This window comes from Erpetoichthys calabaricus, chromosome 9, assembly GCF_900747795.2.
Source record: "Erpetoichthys calabaricus chromosome 9, fErpCal1.3, whole genome shotgun sequence".
NCBI classification, from domain to species: domain Eukaryota; kingdom Metazoa; phylum Chordata; class Cladistia; order Polypteriformes; family Polypteridae; genus Erpetoichthys; species Erpetoichthys calabaricus.
The window spans coordinates 89,080,808-89,102,670 of NC_041402.2; the positions used below are offsets into that span (position 1 = coordinate 89,080,808).

Genomic DNA, 21,863 nt, shown 5'->3' on the forward strand with positions numbered 1-21,863 from the left:
AGAGATTACTTACATTCTTTCTGTACCAGTTGCCTTATTCTTCCTCTTTCCCCTTGGATACTCAAGTAGACATACAAATGCACCTGCAGCACTGGAGTTTAAAAAATTAAGGAGCCTCAAAAGTAAAGTTTAAAGAATAAAGAAAAGTACTGTAATTTAAATATTCATTGTAAAAACAGTGATCAGCAGCAACCACAAATTTGTTGATGTAACCAGTTTCTAAATTGGCTCTAAATTACACATATCATTCATCCATATAAGTAAATGCCTACGTCAGTGAGCATTCAATTTTATTTCTTTGTATCTCTGGAACTGGAGATTTCTTTCAGGAATGTACTTAGCATTCCAGATGTTTTTTGTTTTTAATATAAAAAGACCAAACTGAATTTAAAGCCTCACATTAACACCATTAACAGACTAGTTTCAACAAACATTTGAAGCCATTGTAGCTTCTCAGAATTTCAGATATAGCATAAAGCTAACACCCAACATGAATGCATATACAGAATTTAAATGTATTTTTGTGGCATATAGTAACATTGTGAAAAATACCTGACATACTTGATTAACAGAACACACTTTGAGAATAGAATTTATAAAATTAATTGAGGTTACGTAATCCACTTCCTGACATTTTAATTTTGAACACAGCAATAATTTTTACTTTGTAATTCATTTATTTTTTTCTACCCACATGACTGAAGTTGCTTACACAAACCTTTCATTCAGTTTCTGTAGAGCTCTACAATTAATATTATATATATATATATATATATATATATATATATATATATATATATATATATATATATATATATAAAACAACCTTATGCAAAAATATATAGAAATATATAATATATACAATATTTAGAAAGTGTATATATCTATATATATAAAATGGAATGGGTGGGTCGTCGGGTGGGCCTTTTTTTCATTCCGTCGTTTTTTCGACGTTTTGAAAATGTAGAATGATTATTTGATTTTTTTGTTTTTATTTGATCGTGTCTATGTAGCCGCCGTCGTAATAAAGTATCGCTAAAATCGTCATTTATCGTAATTTATTTTTGACGTATAACGTCGCCGTCGTCGAGGTCAGTGATACCAGTGCAAAAAATCTGCTTACGGTTGAAAGACACGCCCTACTCACTGGACAGTTAAAAACACCAATCAAACTAACGATGACATCAAGTATTACCCAATCAAAAGTAGGAAAGGAGGCATTTTCATAAAATGCGTGTGGGATGATTTGCATGAGACGCTGCTTTAAAAAAAAAATGATAAAAAAAAATACGGGATAAATCCCGTCCAGTATTGATTCAAAACGGGACGTGCAATTTCATTCTCAAACGCGGCACGATTCCGTATTTTAAAGGACGGGTGGCAACCCTACAGTGCCAGGTAACCACCCATACAATCACATTGTGATTCAGACTAGGAATTCAATGAATGTAATTACCCCGATCTACATACAAGGCGAAAGTCTTGCAACATTCAAAGATGATGGTTTGGGATAAGTACACCATACAACATAAAAGAGCTTATGAAGCCTTGAACCGAAAAAGCAACATCTCAGAGATCGTAAAAAAAAAAAATAGGAGCTAATGTCGTTTTACTCGCTGTAGATTTTAGTCAAACATTACCAGTTATTTCACGAGGGAGACCAGCACATCAACTCAACGCGTGTTTAAAATCCATGCTTCTCCCACGCTCGGTTATATGTCGCGTGTTCTCGGGTAGGTGCACCAAAAAATGTATACATTTAAGCATGTAATGGGCAAACAAAAAATGAGGTATACCCGAAGGCACAGCAGTAGTACTTAATGTAACTTTACTTCTTAAATGTTAATGTTTTACTGTTTAATAATTTATACGCTTCTTATATGTTGTTCAAATTCTTTTATCAAAATACCACTGACAGCGCAATGCACGATAACATGGAGTGAATACACCATACGCATCCGCCCACGGCTGCCCTGCTGTGCGCAGATAGGACTTGATTGTACAATAAAATAAAATAAAGATAAAAAGACTAAAACAATCATCACCCATAAAGCGGATAGTAGACGTGACGTACTATATGTGTACCACATTTCAAGTGTATAGGTGCAACGGTTTGCGAGCTACAGGTCATTTAAAATCCTGGACAGACACACAAATTGCCACGGTAGCAAATTACAGAAGAAGATTTTACTGTTTAATAATTTATATTTATATGAAATGTGCTTCTTATATATTACTTCATATTCTCATATGATAATGATGTTAATGTTTATATTGATTTCTGTGTTATTAAAACTGCATGTATGTGTGTATATGTATATATATATATATATATATATACTAGCAAAATACCCGCGCTTCGCAGCGGAGAAGTAGTGTGTTAAAGAGGTTATGAAAAAAAAAGGAAACATTTTAAAAATAACGTAACATGATTGTCAATGAAAGCCCGTTTCACTCAGTAAGTCTTATGTGTGTGTTTATGTATGTGTGTGTATATATATGTACATGTGTATATGTAGATATGTATATATATGTATATGTATATAAATGTTTATGTGTGTGTGTATATTATATATATAATATATATATATATATATATATATTATATATATATATATATATAAAAGACAGCAACAGTTATAACAATGACAACACAATTACATTGACAATCATGTTACGTTATTTTTAAAATGTTTCCTTTTTTTTTTATAACTTCTTTAACACACTACTTCTCCGCTGCGAAACGCGGGTATTTTGATATATATATATATATATATATATATATATATATATATATATATATATATATATATATATATATATATATATACGAGCTGTATATACCCGGCGTTGCCCGGGGCAGAAGTAACCTAATCGGTCAAACACTTACATATATACCAAAGTAAACCTAATCGGTCAAACAGTTACATATATAAAAAAAGCGAACCTAATCGGATAAACAGCTTCATATATACAGAAGCGAACCTAATCGGACAAACAGCTAATCTATATACATAAGCAAACCTAATTGGTCAAACAGTTACATAAATACAAAAGCAAACCTAATCGATGAAACAGCTTCATATATACAGAAGCGAACCTAATTGGTCAAACAGTTATGCATGTGCAGAATAATTTTACAAAGATTATGCGTGTTAACAATCATTAAAAAGAAAAGATTGAGGAACTCTTCTTCTATATGTGATGAAGCTGGATGAAGCTGACTTGACGAAGACGTAGGTGGCATAGATTGGTTTTTCTAAAACACAACAAAAAAATGAGTATCTATTATTATTTTAAATTAGAATGAAAATGAGAACCTTGATTACAGATAGATTATCCGTATTAAAATATCTGCATGAATAAACTTTTGCTAACTCTCTAGCAAAAGTTTATTCATACAAATTGGCATGGGATGGCTTTGTGAAAAAGTAAAAATTAGATAAAAATAAATTGAGAATGCGTACTTCGATTTGACTGAGATTATCTGTAATGATGAAAAAAAAGTTTAGTATGTTTTTTTTTCCATACGGGAAGGATGTAAAACCTTACATAGGCACCCTTCAGCCCGTACTGAAGGGTAGTGTCAGATTCTTACTGACTAGAAAAAAAAACCCTTTTTATTCCACAGCTACCCCAAAAACCACTATTAGGCATTACTTTGGGGTGGCAGTAGTTTAGTTATGAAACAGCTGGGTCCTGAAAAAAATCTGTCTTATTAGTGGCTTCATCACATATAGAAGAACAGTTCCTCAATCTTTTCTTTTTAATGATTGTTAACACGCATAATGTTTGTAAAATCATTCTGCACATGCATAACTGTTTGACCAATTAGGTTCGCTTCTGTATATATGAAGCTGTTTGATCGATTAGGTTTGCTTTTGTATTTATGTAACTGTTTGACCAATTAGGTTTGCTTATGTATATAGATTAGCTGTTTGTCCGATTAGGTTCGCTTCTGTATATATGAAGCTGTTTGTCCGATTAGGTTCGGTTTTTTTATATATGTAACTGTTTGACCGATTAGGTTTACTTTGGTATATATGTAAGTGTTTGACCGATTAGGTTACTTCTGCCCCGGGCAACGCCGGGTATATACAGCTCGTATATCTATATATACCAGAATTGGCAGGTCCACCACTGGCACCCTGTGCTTTTCACAAATGAGAGCAGGTTCCCCCTGAGCACATGTGACAGACATGAAAGGGTCTGGAGAAGCCATAGAGACCATTATGCTGCCTGTAACATTGTTCAGCATGACCGGTTTCGTGGTGGGTCAGTGATGGTCTAAGGAGACATATCCATGGAGGGACACACAGACCTCTACAGGTTAGACAAGGCACCTTGACTGCCATTAGTTATTGGGATGAAATCCTTGGACCCATTGTCTGACCCTATGCTGGTGCAGTGGGTCCTGGGTTCCTCCTGGTGCACAACAATGCCTGGCTTCATGTGACGAGAGTATGCAGGCAGTTCCTGGAGGATGAAGGAATTGATACCATTGACTGGCCTCCATGCTCGCCTGACCTAAATCCAATAGAACACCTTGGGGACATTATGTTTCGGTCCATCAGACACCGCCAGGTTGCACCTCAGATGGTCCAGGAGCTCAGTGATGCCCTGATCCAGATCTGGGAGGAGATCCTCCAGGACACCATCCGTCGTCTCATTAGGAGCATGGCCCAACGTTGTCAGGCATACATACAAGCACATGGGGGCCATACAAACTACTGAGTACGATTTTGATAAATTTATATATATATAGTGGAACCACAGGTCACGACCATAATTTGTTGCAAAACTCTGGTCGTAACCCAATTTGGTCATGACCTGAAGTAATTTCCCCCCTTAGGATTGTATGTAAATACAATTAATCCGTTCCAGACCGTATGAACTGTATGCAAATATATATTTTTTTAAGATTTTTAAGCACAAAAATAGTTAATTATACCATAGAATGCACAGTGTAATAGTAAACTAAATGTAAAACCATTGAATAACACTGAGAAAACCTTGAACAGAGAAAAGTAACATTGCAAGAATTCACGCTATAGCCTTATGAACTATTTACGCTGTAAACACTTTTTTTTAATGAGTTTTAAACACAGGGAAAAACATGAGCATTTGAAAAACCCATAATTTAATAAACAACCAAGAAAAGTAACATTGCAACAATGCACACTACGTACCGATCGCTGTAAACAGAAGTGAAGTGGAGGTTAAAATCCAATAGAAAAAAGTCTTCATTAAATACAGCGAGGTTAAAACAATGCTTGAATCAGTCTCTTTAAAATCAAGCCTGGTGCATTCTTTAACTGCCTTCTCAGCCTTAAGCAGCCAGCCCTCTCTCTCTCTCTCTCTCTCTCTCTCTCTCTCACTCACTCACTCGCTCGCGCTCTGTCGCTCTCTCTCACTCGCTCTCTCGCGCTGCACAGGGAGAGACTGAACACGTGCGGAAATCATCGCCGCGTATGAACTGGAAGGAAAACTGGCTTGTTGTCGTGTGTGGTCGTGAACAGATGCAAAAGTTTGGCAAACTTTTTGGTCGTAATCCAATTTGTACGTGGTCTGAGACGTTCATGACTTGTACTGCACAGGGAGAGACTGCTGGATTTTTAAACATACACACATAATATATATATATATATATTTTTTTTTTTTTTTTCTTCTATGGTTTTGTTTTAACTTATTCATGTACAGTGTCCTAGAGAGTCATGAAGGTCATTATAACATTATAAATAAAATGTATTATATATAATAAAATTTATTTATTCACATATTCATAAACGGAGTGGATATCAAACTCCTTATGCTCTTTTCAAAATTTCACCTTCTTGTCATTGTACCTGAAATGGCAGTGGGAACTGTGGGGCAGTATGCATCCCAGATGGGATTCTCCTAACAAGCAGAAATGCTATACTAAGAAGAGTTTAGCTAAATTCTTACTTGCATGTGCTAATCAACATGCAACACTTTGCAACTCTCCATCAGCATGATTAGTGTAACTACATTATTATAACTTCTTGTTTTTTTTTGTAAAAATAAGTTTTATTTACATATTACAAAATACAATCCACAACAATTCCATTACACCACACAACAAAAACAGTTTTGATAAAGAACAGGCATTTTCCAATTCTTCATCTCTTAACCGAAGACCATCATCCCTCCAAAACACTGGACCAAACAGCTATACTACACACTTATATATTAGAATTAAAATCAATTCCCATTAAAGCCTTATTTCTGATTCCTCATTTGAAATGCATTTACCAACTAAACTAAAAGAGTAAAGAGACCTTAATTCACAGCATCTTAGCAATCAGGAATCATATCAAAATGAGGATACAATTTCAAACTTCCTTCTAACTGAAACACAAAGTTAAGAAAATCATGAATTTGCTTGGTCATAATAATGTAGTTATCAAAGGGCATATAATTTCCTCTATCCAAACTTCCTCCTGGTAAAAAAAATGTTCATTTGCTTTGGATTTCAAGTTTACATTACAATGTGTCAAAGAACTCAGCCACATTAGCCTGGCAGACTGGCATTGGCCTGGACTTGAATTTCTAGTTTGTGGAGGAACCTTTTGTTATGTAATGACTGGAAATGATGAGGTAGGTGCTTCTCTAAAGAACTGCCTATTGAATTCAGAGCTAATGTCACTTTTAACATATTAAATATCAGGAAGCATTCTTTTGCCTCACAGCTTTACAGTCCTAAATTCATAAACTGGTATGTGAGGAGTTTGCACATTTTCTCCATGTCTGTGTCAGTTAAATCCTTAGGTTTTGATTCCATGTCTCAAAACTGTGTTTTACGATGAAAGGCAATTAAAATGGCTCTGTATCCATAAGTGTTGATGTACAGTGCCATCAGAAAGTATTCAGACCCCTTCACATTTTTCAAATTTTCTTATGTTGCAGCCTTATGCTAAAATCATTTAAATTCATTTTTCCCTCATCAAACATCACTCAATACCCATGAATGACAAAGCAAAAATAGGATTCTCGATTTTTTCTCAAAATTATTAAAAAATAAAAAACTGAAATATCCCATTGACACAAGTATTCAGACCTTTTACTATGACATTTGACTCAAGTATATTCCATTGTGTTGATCATCACTGAAACATTTCTGTACTTTATTTGGAGTCAACCTGTGGTCAGGTGAATTGATAGGACTGATTAGGAAAGGCACATAGCTGTCTATATAAGGTCCTACAGTTGAAAATGTGTGTGTTAGAGAAAAAAACAAGCCATGAGGTAAAAGGAATTGCCTACAGGACTCAAAGACAGCAAAAATCTTCAGAAACACTTAAGGTTCCCAAGAGCACAGTGGCCTCCATAATTCTTAAATGGAATAAGTTTGGAACAACCAGGACTCATCCTAGGGCTTACTGCCCAGCCAAGCTGAGCAAGTGTGGGAAAAAAGAGCCATTGTAAGAGAGGTGACCAAGAACCTCATGGTCACTCTGGCTGAGCTACACAGAACCTGTGTGGAGATGTGTGAAACTTCCAGAAGTATAACCAACACTGCACCACTCCACTAACTTGGGCTTTATGGCAGTATGGCCAGATGATACATACATACTTGCTTGTAGGTTGAAAAAAGGCCCTTAAAGGACTCTCAGACTATGAGAAACAAGATTCTCTGGTCTGATCAAACCCAGATTGAACTGTTTGGCCTTCAGTTCTAAGTGTCATTTCTGGAGAAAACCAGGCATCATTCATCACTAGTGCAATACCATTCCAACAGTGAAATATAGTGGTGACAGCATCATGTTGTGGGATTGTTTTTCAGAAGCAGGGACTGGGAGACTAATCAGGGTGAAGGGATGGTGAGGATGCAGGGAGTAGAGCTGGCGAAGGGGGAGTTTAAATACTTGGATCAACAGTACCAATTAACGGGGATTGTGGAAGAGAGCTGAAAAAGAGAGTGCAGGCAGGGTGGAATGGGTGGAGAAGAGTGTCAGGAGTACTTTGTGACAGACGGTTATCAGCAAGAGTGAAAGGGAAAGTCTACAGGATGGTTGTGAGACCCATCGATCCATACATTATCCAACCCGCTATATCCTAACTACAGGGTCATGGGATAAAGAAATGAGTTGGCCTCTTATCACGGCTGGAGAAGACAGGGCTCGAACCCCGCACCTCCATTCTATACCGGGAGGACTGAATCGGCTCGTCTATCTCGGTGAGCTGCTACTCCTCCAGTTGTGAGACCAGCTATGTTATATGGGTTGGAGATGGTGGCACTGACCAGAAAGCAGGAGACAGAGCTGGAGGTAGCAGAGTTAAAGATGTTAAGATTTACATTGGGTGTGACGAAGATGGACAGGATTAGAAATGAGGACATTAGAGGGTCAGCTCAACTTGGACGGTTGGGAGACAAAGTCAGAGAGGCGAGATTGCATTGGTTTGGACATGTGCAGAGGTGAGATGCTGGGTATATTGGGAAAAGGATGTTAAAGATAGAGCTGCCAGGCAAGAGGAAAAGGAAGGCATAAGAGTAGATTTATGGATGGGGTGAGAGAGGACATGCAGGTGATGGGTGTAACAGAGCAAGATGCAGAGGTCAGGAAGATATGGAAAAAGGTGATCCACTGTGGCAACCCCTAACGGGAGCAGCCGAAAGAAGAAGACAGAGATATCCTTAATGAAGAATGTTTTGGACCTAAGAAATTAGCCAAAGGTTCACTTTGCAACAGGACAATGACCCTAAGCACAGTGCAAAGACAATACAGAACCTTAGGGTCAACACTGTGAATGTCCTTGAGTGGCCCAGCAAGAGTCCAGACTTGAACCCAATTGAATATGTCTAGGGAGACCTGAAAATAGATGTCCACTGATGGCATTCATCCAATCTAACAGAGCTTGAGATGATCTGCAGAGACGAATGGCAGAATATCCCCAGATCTGGACATGTGAAGTTTGTTGCATCATATTTAGAAAGACTCCATGCCGTAACTATTGCTGTACTGAGTAAAGGGTCTAAATACTTGCATCAACGTGATATTTCAGTTTTTTATTTTCAATAAATTTGCAAAAAAGTCTGAAATCTCGTTTTCGCTTGATGAGGAGAAAACATGAATTTAAATGATTTAGCATAAGGGTCCAATATAAAAAAAAATCTGTAAAAAGTGAAGGGATCTAAATACTTTCACAAGGCACTGTATGTGTAAATGTTGCCCTTAGATTTACTGTCTAGAGAGTTGTTTTGTACCGTGCTCCTGGCTTCCCATGACTCCTGAACTGAATAAACAGCGAAGAAAAAATAATTGAAAGGATATTAAATATTACAATGTTCTCTGTATGCTATATTTAGTCCATGTTGAAGTATTGCACGAACATTTTGCAATGGTGGGGTTACTGCGCAATCTGATGTGTGTTACTTATCCATCCACTCACCAGTGATCCGCTTTTGAACAGCCTGGCAATTAGCTGGCTGCCCACTTCTGCATATCAAGTGTAAAGGCCAGATTTCCAGCATCATGCTCATCCTTATATGACTAAGCACGTGCTAAGTACTGTAAAGTGATTCTCTCTGAAAGCACCTTTCAACAGTTATAAATGCAAAACTAAATCAAATTAAGTTATTGTCTTATTGCCTTTCAAGTACTCATGACAAGATGCTTGACTGTCTCCTATTGTTAGCATTAAGAGTGAAGCTGCTCTGAGCCGCCTGTGACATACAATCTATTCCTATACAGCTTGGTAATGGAAAAAGTTAATAAAAAGCTACCCACTGAAAAGCCACTTGGACATAAATCTTTTTGGTGGTTGCATTTCCTGGACACTAAAAATGTAACCTAAAAACCTTCATCTCAATCCAGCGAAGGACACACACAATTCTGTATTCTCTGACAATTGTATCCTTTGTGAAATAACTAACATATTATCGTTTTCCAGTCAATAAACAAGTTTTCAGATCATATTTTCCTTCCTGGTATGTGTCACTTGAATATGGGACTTTTGCCAGGCAAAAGGCTATTGTTTGGTTTTGAACACTAAGTTTGAAAATATTTCACCTCAGATTGTGTCTAACCTGTGGTTTTCAGGTGAGGTTGCATCAGCTCACCTGCTCAGTAAACACAAACTGATGACTGTGAAACATCACAATGTGCGAGTTAGGAATTGCAAGCTAAATGTAATTAAAAATCACTGGGTGGCAAAATAGCAGACTGATTTTGAAGCATGGTTCCATCACCATCTATGTGGAGTCTGCACATTCTTCTCATGAATACCCCGATTGTTCCTCCAGTAGTCCAAACACATGAAGGGTTAGTTAATGAGTAACTTTAAGTTGTTCTGGTGTGAGAGTTTGGCGTGAAATGAAGTCGCAGCATCCCATCCAGAGTTGTTCCCTGCCTAATACACAACACAAGGCCTACAACCTTATTTAGATGAATGAATTGATAACAACATATTACAGGACTCGATAAAGATAAGGAAAGATAAAACCTAGGAAAAAAGATATCAGAACTTTTTCAGTACCAGCAAGTGCCGTGACAGTAAAGAAAAGACATGTCTTTCAGAGGGTTGTTGTCTACTTGTTGCACTAGCTGTGACTGGACAAGACTGTATGGCCTAAATGACCACGTCTTATCAATATTTCTTCATGTATTATTAGTTTTTTCTATGACAGGAGACCAGACCACACAAATCTTTCAAGAATAAATTAAACAGATTTTTTTACTCAAAGGTAGGATGTAAAAAAGGCATCTGTAAGCATCTTCTAATATGGCACACTCCCAAGAATTTTACACAGGACACTTTTTACTGCCAAAGTTACAATACAAAGCATGCAGCAATAGCAGGCTCAAGGAATGTCTAAGATAATTAGAAGTAAAACCATCATTTGGAAGTAAAAAAACTTAAAATGTGAAGTTTTTATTACGTTGCACTTTTCCAAAATGGAACAACAATGGTGTACCCATTCCAGTAATATAGTGAGGCTCACTCATTCACACTTACCTAGATGACTTGTTAATTTTCTGAGTTCATAAAATACACTGTTCCAGAGAACAAGAGGTAATTTTGGAGTAAAGGTTCGTGAACCACCTGTGAGCACTAGGTTTTGGCTCAGCCCCAGTCCATCCTTTTTGTCAAGATCGTCCTTAAACCTCGTTATAGTTTTCCAAAAAGGAATAAACTGTGAATAATGGAGGTGACTGGGAGAAGAAAAATCAAGAAAACTAGTGAAAAAGATCATAACTGAGGATCAGTGCTATATTTGTTAAGACTTATCTGAAAACTAAAAATCAAAGTTGAAACCTAAAAAGGGTCTATAACATTAAGAATGAGCATATACAACAACCATGAAGAGATTTCTTTGGATTTATCCGCAAGTTTGGATGAGGAAAAGTCATCACAGGCAACCTTGTACTCCATCGCGTTAATAACATTAGATACAGCGACCACCAGGAGTATGCCCCTGGCAAGTGGAAGTGCATCCAACAAATGGGACTTCTAAAATGGTGGTGCACAAGAAAATCTAGTTAGCATCAGAAAAAGACTGAAAACTTTTGTAAATACCTGAAAATGACATTACAGGAAGAAATCAATATCCAAATTGAATACTGCAACAGTAAAATGCATAAATAAAGAACAAAATATGGATCAAAAAGTGTAAAAAAAATAACTATGATTATACATGAGGCCTCTATTTTTAGCTGCTCATTTCATGGGCAGGTTCCCATCCTCATCTGTTATTTAGCAACAATGTTTGAGCAGTGATCATATGATGGGAGGGCAAAGGAGAGAAAAGAAGGAATTGGGCTTCCTTCCTTCCTCTACTATTGTGGCTTATTGACCTTTGCAAAAGGCTTATACTGAGGTTCATGTGCTTTCTTCTTTTTTCTGCTCTTCTACTACAAGGTTTTTCATCATTTAATCTGTCTTTTGCATTTGCCTTCTGTCTAGAGATTGTGTTACTTTTGCCTGTGCTCTGCCCGATTGCTCATTTTATCGACGGTCTGCTTTAAGACTTTTTTCTTTGATTTTGTGGACTCAAACAAAAGATTAATTTTATTGTAATCTGCTTGTTATCCCTCCCTCCAGAATGCTCATTTTAATCGACAGTCACTCAAGGCTCACTACCCAGCATTATGAGACAACAATATGCTCTCCCATTTACAGACTTGGCTTCTACAAAACAAAAGCTTTTTTTACAGTTCACACAAAGTTGGCAACTGTCACTGAAAGCCATCATTGTCACTGTGATTTTTGGCTGATAAACACCACTGATCTAGTGCTAAATCTCTCCTATTACTATTATGTTTCACTCAAATCCATTTTTGGAACAATGCATTTAAATAAAAGGTGAGACAGGCACCCTATGAAGGAAGCTAAAACAGCAGTAGAAACAGAATGAAAAACAGAAAAAGAATCAGGAGCAGACAAGAAACAGAGACAAACAGACAGAGAAATTGATAAAGAGAAAAACCAAAAAAATAGTAGCAAGACTATTATATATGCTATCATATCTTTTATTTTTTCCAAAAGCAAAAAACAGCCCAGTTTCCCTCACACAAGCACTATACACTCTTTTTCACTGTCTTCCATATGATCACAAAATAAAGCATTAGAAGCTATTACAGTGCTGATGGAGTGCTAATTGGGATGGAACGATCAAGCATATAGAAGATTATTCATGCCAAAACTAAATGCAATCAAACATGGTAACTATGTTGAAATGTAATACATTAACAAGAGGAACACTTAAATTTTGCTTGGTTTTATTATGTCATAATTAAAAACATAATGACCAATTGATTGCTTTTCACTATGGCACGCAATACTCGTGGCATTTAAAACACAATGCAAAAGTGCACTGCATTATAATTCATGTTCATAGATTGTATGTCATTAACTAACTAGCTTAACTAACATAAATAACATAACTGGCATTTCTTTATTGCGGAGAACCAGCTTAAACATATTGCAGGTGCTACTTAATCCTGGGCAGTTTTCATCTGATATGATCAGACAGAGTAGTAAAAGCAGGAGAGGGTCTGGGGACTTATGAAGGGAATGCGAGCGCATTATAATCAAAGCCGAAAAGTGTGATCCAGAGTTTGAAAAACTAACTGAATTTGTCCACATTACTGCCTAGGAACAGTTGCATCATCCTGTTAATGTTAATTTTTAAACTTGGCAAGAGATAGATGAGTAATTCTGAACCAACACGTAATGGCATGCTAGACCTGCTTTATTCGAATGAACACCTGGACAGATCTGATCATCTTATTGCTACCTATAGCCCAGTTATTGATTGCAGCGGTTTTCCAGTATCCAAGCCATAAGTTCTTATGTGTGTTTAAGGGGTTGTTGTTAGTTTTATTATTTATAAACTGCTCAAAAAAATTAAAGGAACACTTCTTTGAAAACACATCAGATCTTAATGGCAAAAAAATCCTGTTGGATATCTATACTAATATGGACTGGATAATGTGTTAGGAATGAAAGGATGCCACATCATTTGATGGAAATGAAAATTATCAACCTACAGAGGGGTGAATTCAAAGACGCCCCGAAAATCAAAGTGAAAAAATTATGCACCAGGCTAGTCCATTTTGCTGAAATTTCATTGCAGCAACTCAAAATCGTACTCAATAATTTGTATGGCCCCCACGTGCTTGTATGCATGCCTGACAACGTCAGGGCATGCTCCTAATTATAAGATGAATGGTGTCCTGGGGGATCTCCTCCCAGATCTGAACCAGGGCATCACTGAGCACCTGGACAGTCTGAGGTGCAACCTGGCGGTGTCAGATGGACCGAAACATAATGCCCCAGAGGTATTCTACTGGATTTAGGTCAGGCGAGCGTGGGGGCCAGTCAATGGTATCAATTCCTTCATCCTCTAGGAACTGCCTGCATGCTCTCGCCACATGAGGCCAAGCATTGTCGTGCACCAGGAGGAACCCAGGATCCACTGCACCAGCATAGGGTCTGACAATGGGTCCAATGGTTTCATCCCGATACCTAATGGCAGTCAAAATGCCTTGTCTAGCCTGCAGAGGTCTGCACGTCCCTCCATGGATATGTCTCCCCAGACCATTACTGACCCACCACCAAACTGGTCATGCTTAACGATGTTACAAGCAGCATAACGTTCTCCAAGGCTTCTTCAGACCCTTTACGTCTGTCACATGTGCTCAGGGTGAACCTGCTCTCATCTGTGAAAAGCACAGGGCATCAGTGGTAGACCTGCCAGTTCTGGTATTCTATGGCAAATGCCAATCGAGCTCCACAGTGCCAGGCAGTGAGCACAGGGCCCACTAGAGGATGTCAGGCCCTCAGGCCACCCTCATGAAGTCTGTTTCTGATTGTTTGGTCAGAGACGTTCACACCAGTGGTCTGCTGGAGGTCATTTTGTAGGGCTCTGGCAGTGCTCGTCCCAAGGAGCAGATACTGGTCCTGCTGATGGGTTAAGGACCTTCTACTGCCCTGTCCAGCTCTCCTAGAGTAACTGCCTATCTCCTGAAATCTCCTCCATGCCCTTGAAACTTTGCTGGGAGATACAACAAACCTTCTGGCAATGGCATGTATTGATGTGCCATCGTGGAGGGGTTGGACTACCTGTACAACCTCTGTAATGTCCAGGTATCACCTCATGCTACCAGTAGTGACACTGACCGTAGCCAAATGCAAAACTAGTGAAAAAACAGTCAGAAAAGATGAGGAAGGAAAAATGTCAGCGGCCTCCACCTGTTAAACCATTCCTGTTTTGGGGGGACGTCTCATTGTTGCCCCTCTAGTGCACCTGTTGTTAATTTCATTAACACCAAAGCAGCTGAAACTGATTAACAACCCTCTCTGCTACTTACACTGACCAAATCAATAGCCCAGAAGTTTCACGGACTTGCTGTACTCTGATTAAAATGTGTTCCTTAAAATTTTTCTGAGCAGTATATACAGTATTTCTCTTTCTCTGTAACGTTCTAATTTCCCCTTGGGTACAAATAAAGTACATCTATGTTTCTATCTAAAAGCTAAGTGGTTGCTCTTAGTATATTGCACTTTGATTCGAGAAAACGCTTTAATCATGCCAAAAGGAAATGTAATCAAATGTCCAATCAGCATCAAAATCTGGGGCAAGGGATGTCAACAGTTAGAGAAAGAGGTGTTCCACTTTTAAATATTTCTGTATTCTGGCATTTAGTTTTGGCACAATTAAAGAATGATCTAAATCAAAATGCAGTACATTTAGTGCTGCCACTAAGAAAAATGCAATATGTCTGCTTTGCGTTTAGTTATGACATGTGATCCATGGACATGAATTAAAATGTAATATGCTTTTGTATTGTATTTTAAACTGACAATACAATTGAGTGCCATAGTGAAAAGCAATCGATTGTTTGGTGGTTTTAAAATTAAGGATAAGTTTCAAAATGAATAGTCCCACTTGCATATGTATTGCAGCTCAACATAGTTAATACATTATACATGCATTTAATTTGGCACAAATAATCTGCCATACAAGCAGAGATTCAAACCCATTGCAGATGTGAGAAAGCAGTAGAACCTCTACGACAGCATAACATTTAAATTAATGAAAACAATTTGCTGAATTTGATAGATCACCAAGTGTTATTTCACTTTGTTCACATTCTTACTTCACAATATTATTTTACACAATAAAATAAATTCTCTATGATGAGTTGCCACCCTGTCTTACACTGATGTCTTTCTTGCACAATAAGCTAGCTGAATAACATCTAGCATGCTATAACACTTAACAGGAATAAGCTAATCAGAAAATAGGCAGATGTGCTGCCAGCTAGAAAAGAGAAATTAATAATATTGCTTATTTCAAGGTAAGGTTTCTTATTAGGAAGCCATAGACTATTTCAACAGTGTGGAGAACAAGGCAGGAATGGCCTCTAAAGAGAGTGTAAATCCATAGCAGGACACACTCAGTCAAACATCAATACACAACCATGCAGGGCCTGTTTAGAATTCTTGCACGTTTTAGGGGTTTGGAAATAAAACTCGATTTTCCAGAGAAAACTGATATGATTCACAAGCATTGTTAGCAAAGCACCTTTAAAATACTATATTATCAAGTATTGAATGAAAACAATATTATTTATGGTTATTGAGAAAACAATATACTACAGAAAATGTCATTAATAAAAATTTATTTTAGTTTCTGTATTTTTATATTAATAATTTATTAGTCACAGCTGAATTAAATCTATGAATATGGAATATACATTTAAAAAAACACTTGACTTTAAATTAAGAGATTGATCAAAAATAAATAAGAAATCAAAATAGAAACTAAAGGCACCATGCCAAGAAGCGTTTTTAAGTGATAAAGTCAAATAGATATGTGAATGACACATCCTCTCACTGCAAATGAAAATGAATAATCACTCAAAATCAGTATATAGGCAGTTACAAATAACTTGATAGGAGATGACAGTCAAAGGATACATTCCATACGCTGCAAATTCCCAGCCTCTGAACTGGCCGGCTACGCCCACGATGCCTCCTGTTAGCAGAACTGAAACAAGGAAGTCAAGAGTGAGGAGTTTCCCTCGCACGAGTTTTTTTTAGCTCATTTACTGCAGTCACGACATATATCACTTTGAAAATGATTAGTAAAAAAATTACCTTTTTAGGCAATGCTGTACCATTTACAGACACATTGAAAACTAATAAAAGTAACAATGAATGTATTTTTCATCCAAAAGACCAAAGGTCTGCATTGTTTATCATCCACTAGCTGGAATTTAATTTTTATATTTTAAATTATCTGTTCTTCCATTCACTTTTTGCTTGAATAAGGAAGTCACAGTCTGTTCCAGATGCAATAGCACAGCCCAGGATACAGAGTACATCCACACTACCCCACTAATCTAGAGTCATTGCTCATTGCAGAGAGCATCCTCAATAAGAATTAAATTAAGTCCAGCTTCTTTGCACTGACATGACAGACATTCTTTTATACCATGTGTATTTCTTTTTCACTGAATGCCACTTAAGGAGTTGGAGCCAGCCTGAATTAAATACAGATCTGTTGAATGGCACACACTTGTGCAATTTATTAATGCTAATAAACCTACTAGCCATTGTTTGAAATGAAGAAGGAAATTCACATCTATGAGGACAGGCCATGCTAACTCCCAAATGGAATTAGATTAGATTTGAGACCCAAGCCTGGCTGCCACTTTGCTCTCATTTTGTACTATGAACAAAACAATGACAAAACAGTTAACCAGGAAAAAAGCAAATTATGAAGCTGGTGTAGTCCAAACATGCAATGGTCCAGTTAGGTTTTCCCCTTGTCCATGTAGGGTTTTCCACAAGTAATGCATTTGCCTCACAAATTCCAGAGATGCACAGTTAAAGTTAACTGGCAGTGTAAGTGAGTGTGAGTGAACTTTAAATTGTGTTCCCCAATGATATCCAGCTACCCAGGACTCTGTAATGGAATAAGTAGTTTCAGAGAATCGCTGGACATTTTTTTCAAAAAAAATTGAAAAATTTTTTTTTCAAATAAATTGTAGCAAAATAAGCATAAAACACTAACTAAAAAAATTACATTTGACAAGTAAATCAGTGGTTATCTATCAGGATTTTTCTACATACCCTAGGAGACTTTTGATTTTCTAGTAAGAGAATAGCACAGATTGTTTGGAATCATTCCTTAATGTTTCTCCTTTTTGTTTCTATCTTTTCAGGTGGCAGTGTCCTATTATTAATAATAATAATAATAATAATAATAAATTTTATTTATATTGCACTTTATATTAGTCTTAATGTCCTAGATATCTGATGGAATTCAACACAATAGATCCCTAGAAGCATTTCAGTAAATGAACTCCTTTATGGCACTCATCAATAGACAGCATAGATGTACACAATAATAATACAAAAGCCCCACTTTTAATTTTATTCATTTCCCTTTTCATTGTGTCTTTCACACTTAGTACTGTATGTGTGTTTCAGATAAGCATGAAATTGAATGGATCCTGGTCACGATCAAAGTTTACAGCTGATCATCTCATTATGATCAACTGTTTTTTTCACAATAACTTGGAAACAATAAAGTGCAGCGAGTTGAACTTCTCCTTTTCTCCCTTTATGTTATTTTGAAAATGACTTGTGACGAAAACTTAACTTTGGACTTCATTTACTTTAAACTGTGTAGTTCCACCCCTCAACATTCTTTACATACTGTATACAATGTCATATTTAGGAAATGGTTCCTACCTAGAGTTTGATAATGTCAGGATAAGCTCTGGCTCCTAACAACCCTAAAAGTGGCTTCAGTAAATGTATAAATTTCCAAGGTAAACCTTGCCCAAGTAGCCATTTATTAGACAAAGCAGAAACAGATATGGGAAAAAGTAATTAAAGAATGGATGGTCAAATACTGAGCCCTCCTTTATTATTTCTCTTTAGATAGATAGATAGATAGATAGATAGATAGATAGATAGATAGATAGATAGATAGATAGATAGATGTAGTTTTATAAATTGCCTCCAGCTAGAGTATCAAAACAATCACAGTTTAAGTAAAAGATGTCCACCAATGAATCAGATGAGTGCTGGGTGTCCACGTTACGTGACAGAGAAAGCAATGGCTCAAACTGCTTAAAAGTGTGTGAATGTAAGAACACTGAACAATACAGAGGGATCACATAGCTGCCTAATGAATGTACATATCTGGGAATATAAGGTAGACCATTAAAAAGTTGTTTACATATTTGAGTGAACGTGATCGCGCATTACATAATCTTCATCTGATAAAATGTCAGAAAAGTTAGTAAGCCAAGCGCACAGATGGTGACTACTATTTTGACTAGAGTACAAAGAAACTTTACTGGTATTCCGCAGGGAATTAAATTAGCTGCAAAGCGATCTTCAGCAACAGAAATATTCATAAAGCCAAAACACTATAAAAAGCAAATTACACGCGGCTGTCAGTAAAAAGTTATCAAGACCTGTTAATATAGCTACACTGGTTACATCAGATATATTAAAATGTATGATAGGCATAACGCTCTAATAACCAACTTCAGCTTGAAATCAGCACCCCACAAATGTGCAACAAAAGTTCCCAAACTTTGCATGCATCTTTACTTACTAAGTCCAGCAGCTAGAGCCTGTTCGTTGGCCCACATTGCCCACTCAATCTGCCCCATTCTCAGACGTTTCACCTCTGCTAGTTATAAACAAGCGTTGAAGTTAACACAGTGCAGAAAGGCAAAAAATGTAACTTGCTCTTCTGACACAGCTCCCTTTGAAGATGTTACCAATCAGATAGATCACTCGCAGTTTACAACAAAGTAATTATTGTTACCCGAAATCTCCGCCCTTTGTGACGTCACATCCTCACTACAGTAAAGAAACCACGCCCCCAAATAGTCGCGCACTCACGACAATAGTGGAGGATGAATCTTAAACAAAAGAACCTACAGTATAGTCTGTTATTATTTTTTAACAGTATAATTGAGTTTCTTTTTTTTGGGATTTCAATACAGATGGTGTACTACAAAGGACGCCAGTTGTGATAACATATGAATGGCTAAGGAATATACAAGCCCTTCGTAGTTCCTAATTCCTTCCCCGCAGGTTGAAGTATTTTTACAGGAAGGCTAGCCCTTTAAAACGTTGCCGACCAGGTGCGCATTTACGATAATCCGTCTAAATTTGAAAAATTTCAATCCAAGGGTTCATCTGCGGAAAGGGAGCATATGGAACGCCAGGAGGGACTAGGCTTAACATCTGTCAGTTTCAGCGTTCAGTCATTTACAAAACGCCGTGTTTGTGTACCGTCGCCAGTTAAGCAAAGCCAAAACGGCATCTCTTTAGGAGATAAACCCCACTCAATGGCATAGCTTCTTATAAACATGGGGAACCCCTTAACATCTAACTGAGTCATTCGCACTTTGAACGTTTCCAAGGTTAATTACATTAGTCACACGGTAAGTGCATCTATAAAGAAATACAAGGATGAATAAGTTAAAATGTATTTTTCATTTGATTTCGAAACTCATTCATTACAACTTAAGGTTGGGCTATATGCCGACAGACTCCAAGACAAGGCAGAAAACAATCTTTATTATATTATCCTATCTGAGCTGAAAATATCTCAAAAACAATACTTTGGGCGAAAAGTAACTGCGTGCCAGATTTTAAATCTATGAGGGAAGAGAGAGGTTGGGAGCATGCGCTGATAACGCGTTGCCACCCACCATACGACGAACCACCTGGATTGGGACCCGAACAGTGTGAGGTTTTTTAAAAAATACATTTTTCTCAGATATGGTAAATCTAAAGCTAAATTACTTTTTGTTGATAATGTACATTTCTTTATTATGATCATTTCTCTATCTGTATTTAAGAATTTTATGTCCATGAAAAGCTATAAATATAATGTAGCTCTTTAGTGTAACTAATCTAAAATGTCATGAACATATGGAAACTGAACAAAAAAATAATTTACATTTTTCTCAGATATGGAAAAAAACGGTGTTACTGTTGATAACGTTCATTTCGTAATGGGGGTTATACCTCTATCTATTAGTGTTAATGTTACCATAATAGAAAACAGCCAGACCTCCAGTTTTGATTCATGCACTTCTTTTTCCCTGCTCACTATCACAGAGTTCTTCCAAAAGGCCTTTTTTAGACTTGTGCCATGCAATCTGGTCAGTAAGATGATGCACCACAGTGACAGTGACCTGCCCAATGGCACTGTATTCAGAGTGACCTCTCACTTTAGTATGTGCAGCAGTATCTTGTCCTGCCATCTCACAAGTTCTTATTCATTATCAGTGAAACAGCTCCTGCTTGAAGTTGTGCTCTTGTCTTGGATATTGTTGTTTTTCAGAATATGACAGTGTGGATGGTTTTGTTTTTCAAGTGTAATGTATGACTTTTGGTTGCAATGAAATGACCAGTCTGCTGTAAAGACCCAAGCAGACGTCAGTTTTCACAGAAAGCTGTCTGTGTTTGTCTCACCTGCTAAGTGTATCCTACAGTTGAGGCATCTGCAATGTGCTCCACTCTCTGCAGATACAGTATTGCTGCTGTTTTATTTCTGTCAGCTATGGCATGTGCCTGTGCTGCCATTTGCCACGAGAAGGATCTGAGGCCTGATTACCTTGCCAATGATGTTTGCACCTCCAATTTTTTGCTACAAGAGCATGCATCAAGTCATAAGCTTTTGAATAAGACCAAGATCAAGGTTCAAGGCCCAGTGGTTCGCATGTTTTTGCATGACAGGCGGACAACCCTTAGCATTTTATATATATAGACTAGCTCTGCTAACAGTCTGATGAAGTGTAAATAATAATGTTTGCAATGCACATGTCTCTGTTATATGCCATTTGGTATAGGATCCATAAAGGCAGTGTTAATGCTTGTGATGTATTATCTATTGGAATGACAAATGAATTGCAGTTTATTATTAACATGTTTGTTAGGCAGCAACATTTGGAGTGACAGACACACAGAAACATATTCTTTTATTAAAGTAGATTGTTTCAGTACTGCATGACTGACAAAGGGTTACATTTAAATGATAAAAAGAATGTGTTCTTGAACCCTTGTTCCCAAGCTCAGTTCTGGAACCTGGTGTAGCTGCAGGATTTTTTCCCAATCAACTTCTGCTTTTAATTGGGCTCTTTAATTAAAGAAGCTGTTATTTCCTACTTTTTGTGTTTTAGTCAATGCAGAAATTGCAAAACTAGGTTTCCTAATTTGTTATTGGCGATTAGCACACATTTATGTATGCTACAGGGGAATCATTTAGTGTTTTTCTCATGGCTTTTTAAGATTTTCATCATCATGATTTTTGTTCTGCTTTTCCAGGTATTCCAGTTATTTATCCTTCCATC

The 21,863-nt window shown here is 37.1% G+C and overlaps 1 protein-coding gene across 1 annotated transcript in view; it reads right to left on the bottom strand.

Moving 5' to 3' along the window:
* LOC114657575 (cytochrome b-245 light chain) overlaps window positions 1-19,327 on the bottom strand; it is a 30,368-nt gene extending 11,041 nt beyond the window's left edge. Inside the window, exons 1-3 of the mRNA XM_051932012.1 lie at window positions 19,106-19,327; window positions 16,447-16,516; window positions 14-91 (exon numbers count right to left, since the gene is read on the bottom strand). Of these exons, the coding sequence (XP_051787972.1) occupies window positions 14-91; window positions 16,447-16,516; window positions 19,106-19,163 (206 nt within the window). The 5' untranslated portion in view covers window positions 19,164-19,327. The remainder of the gene's footprint in view (window positions 1-13; window positions 92-16,446; window positions 16,517-19,105) is intronic.
* Window positions 19,328-21,863: the final 2,536 nt, after the last annotated feature.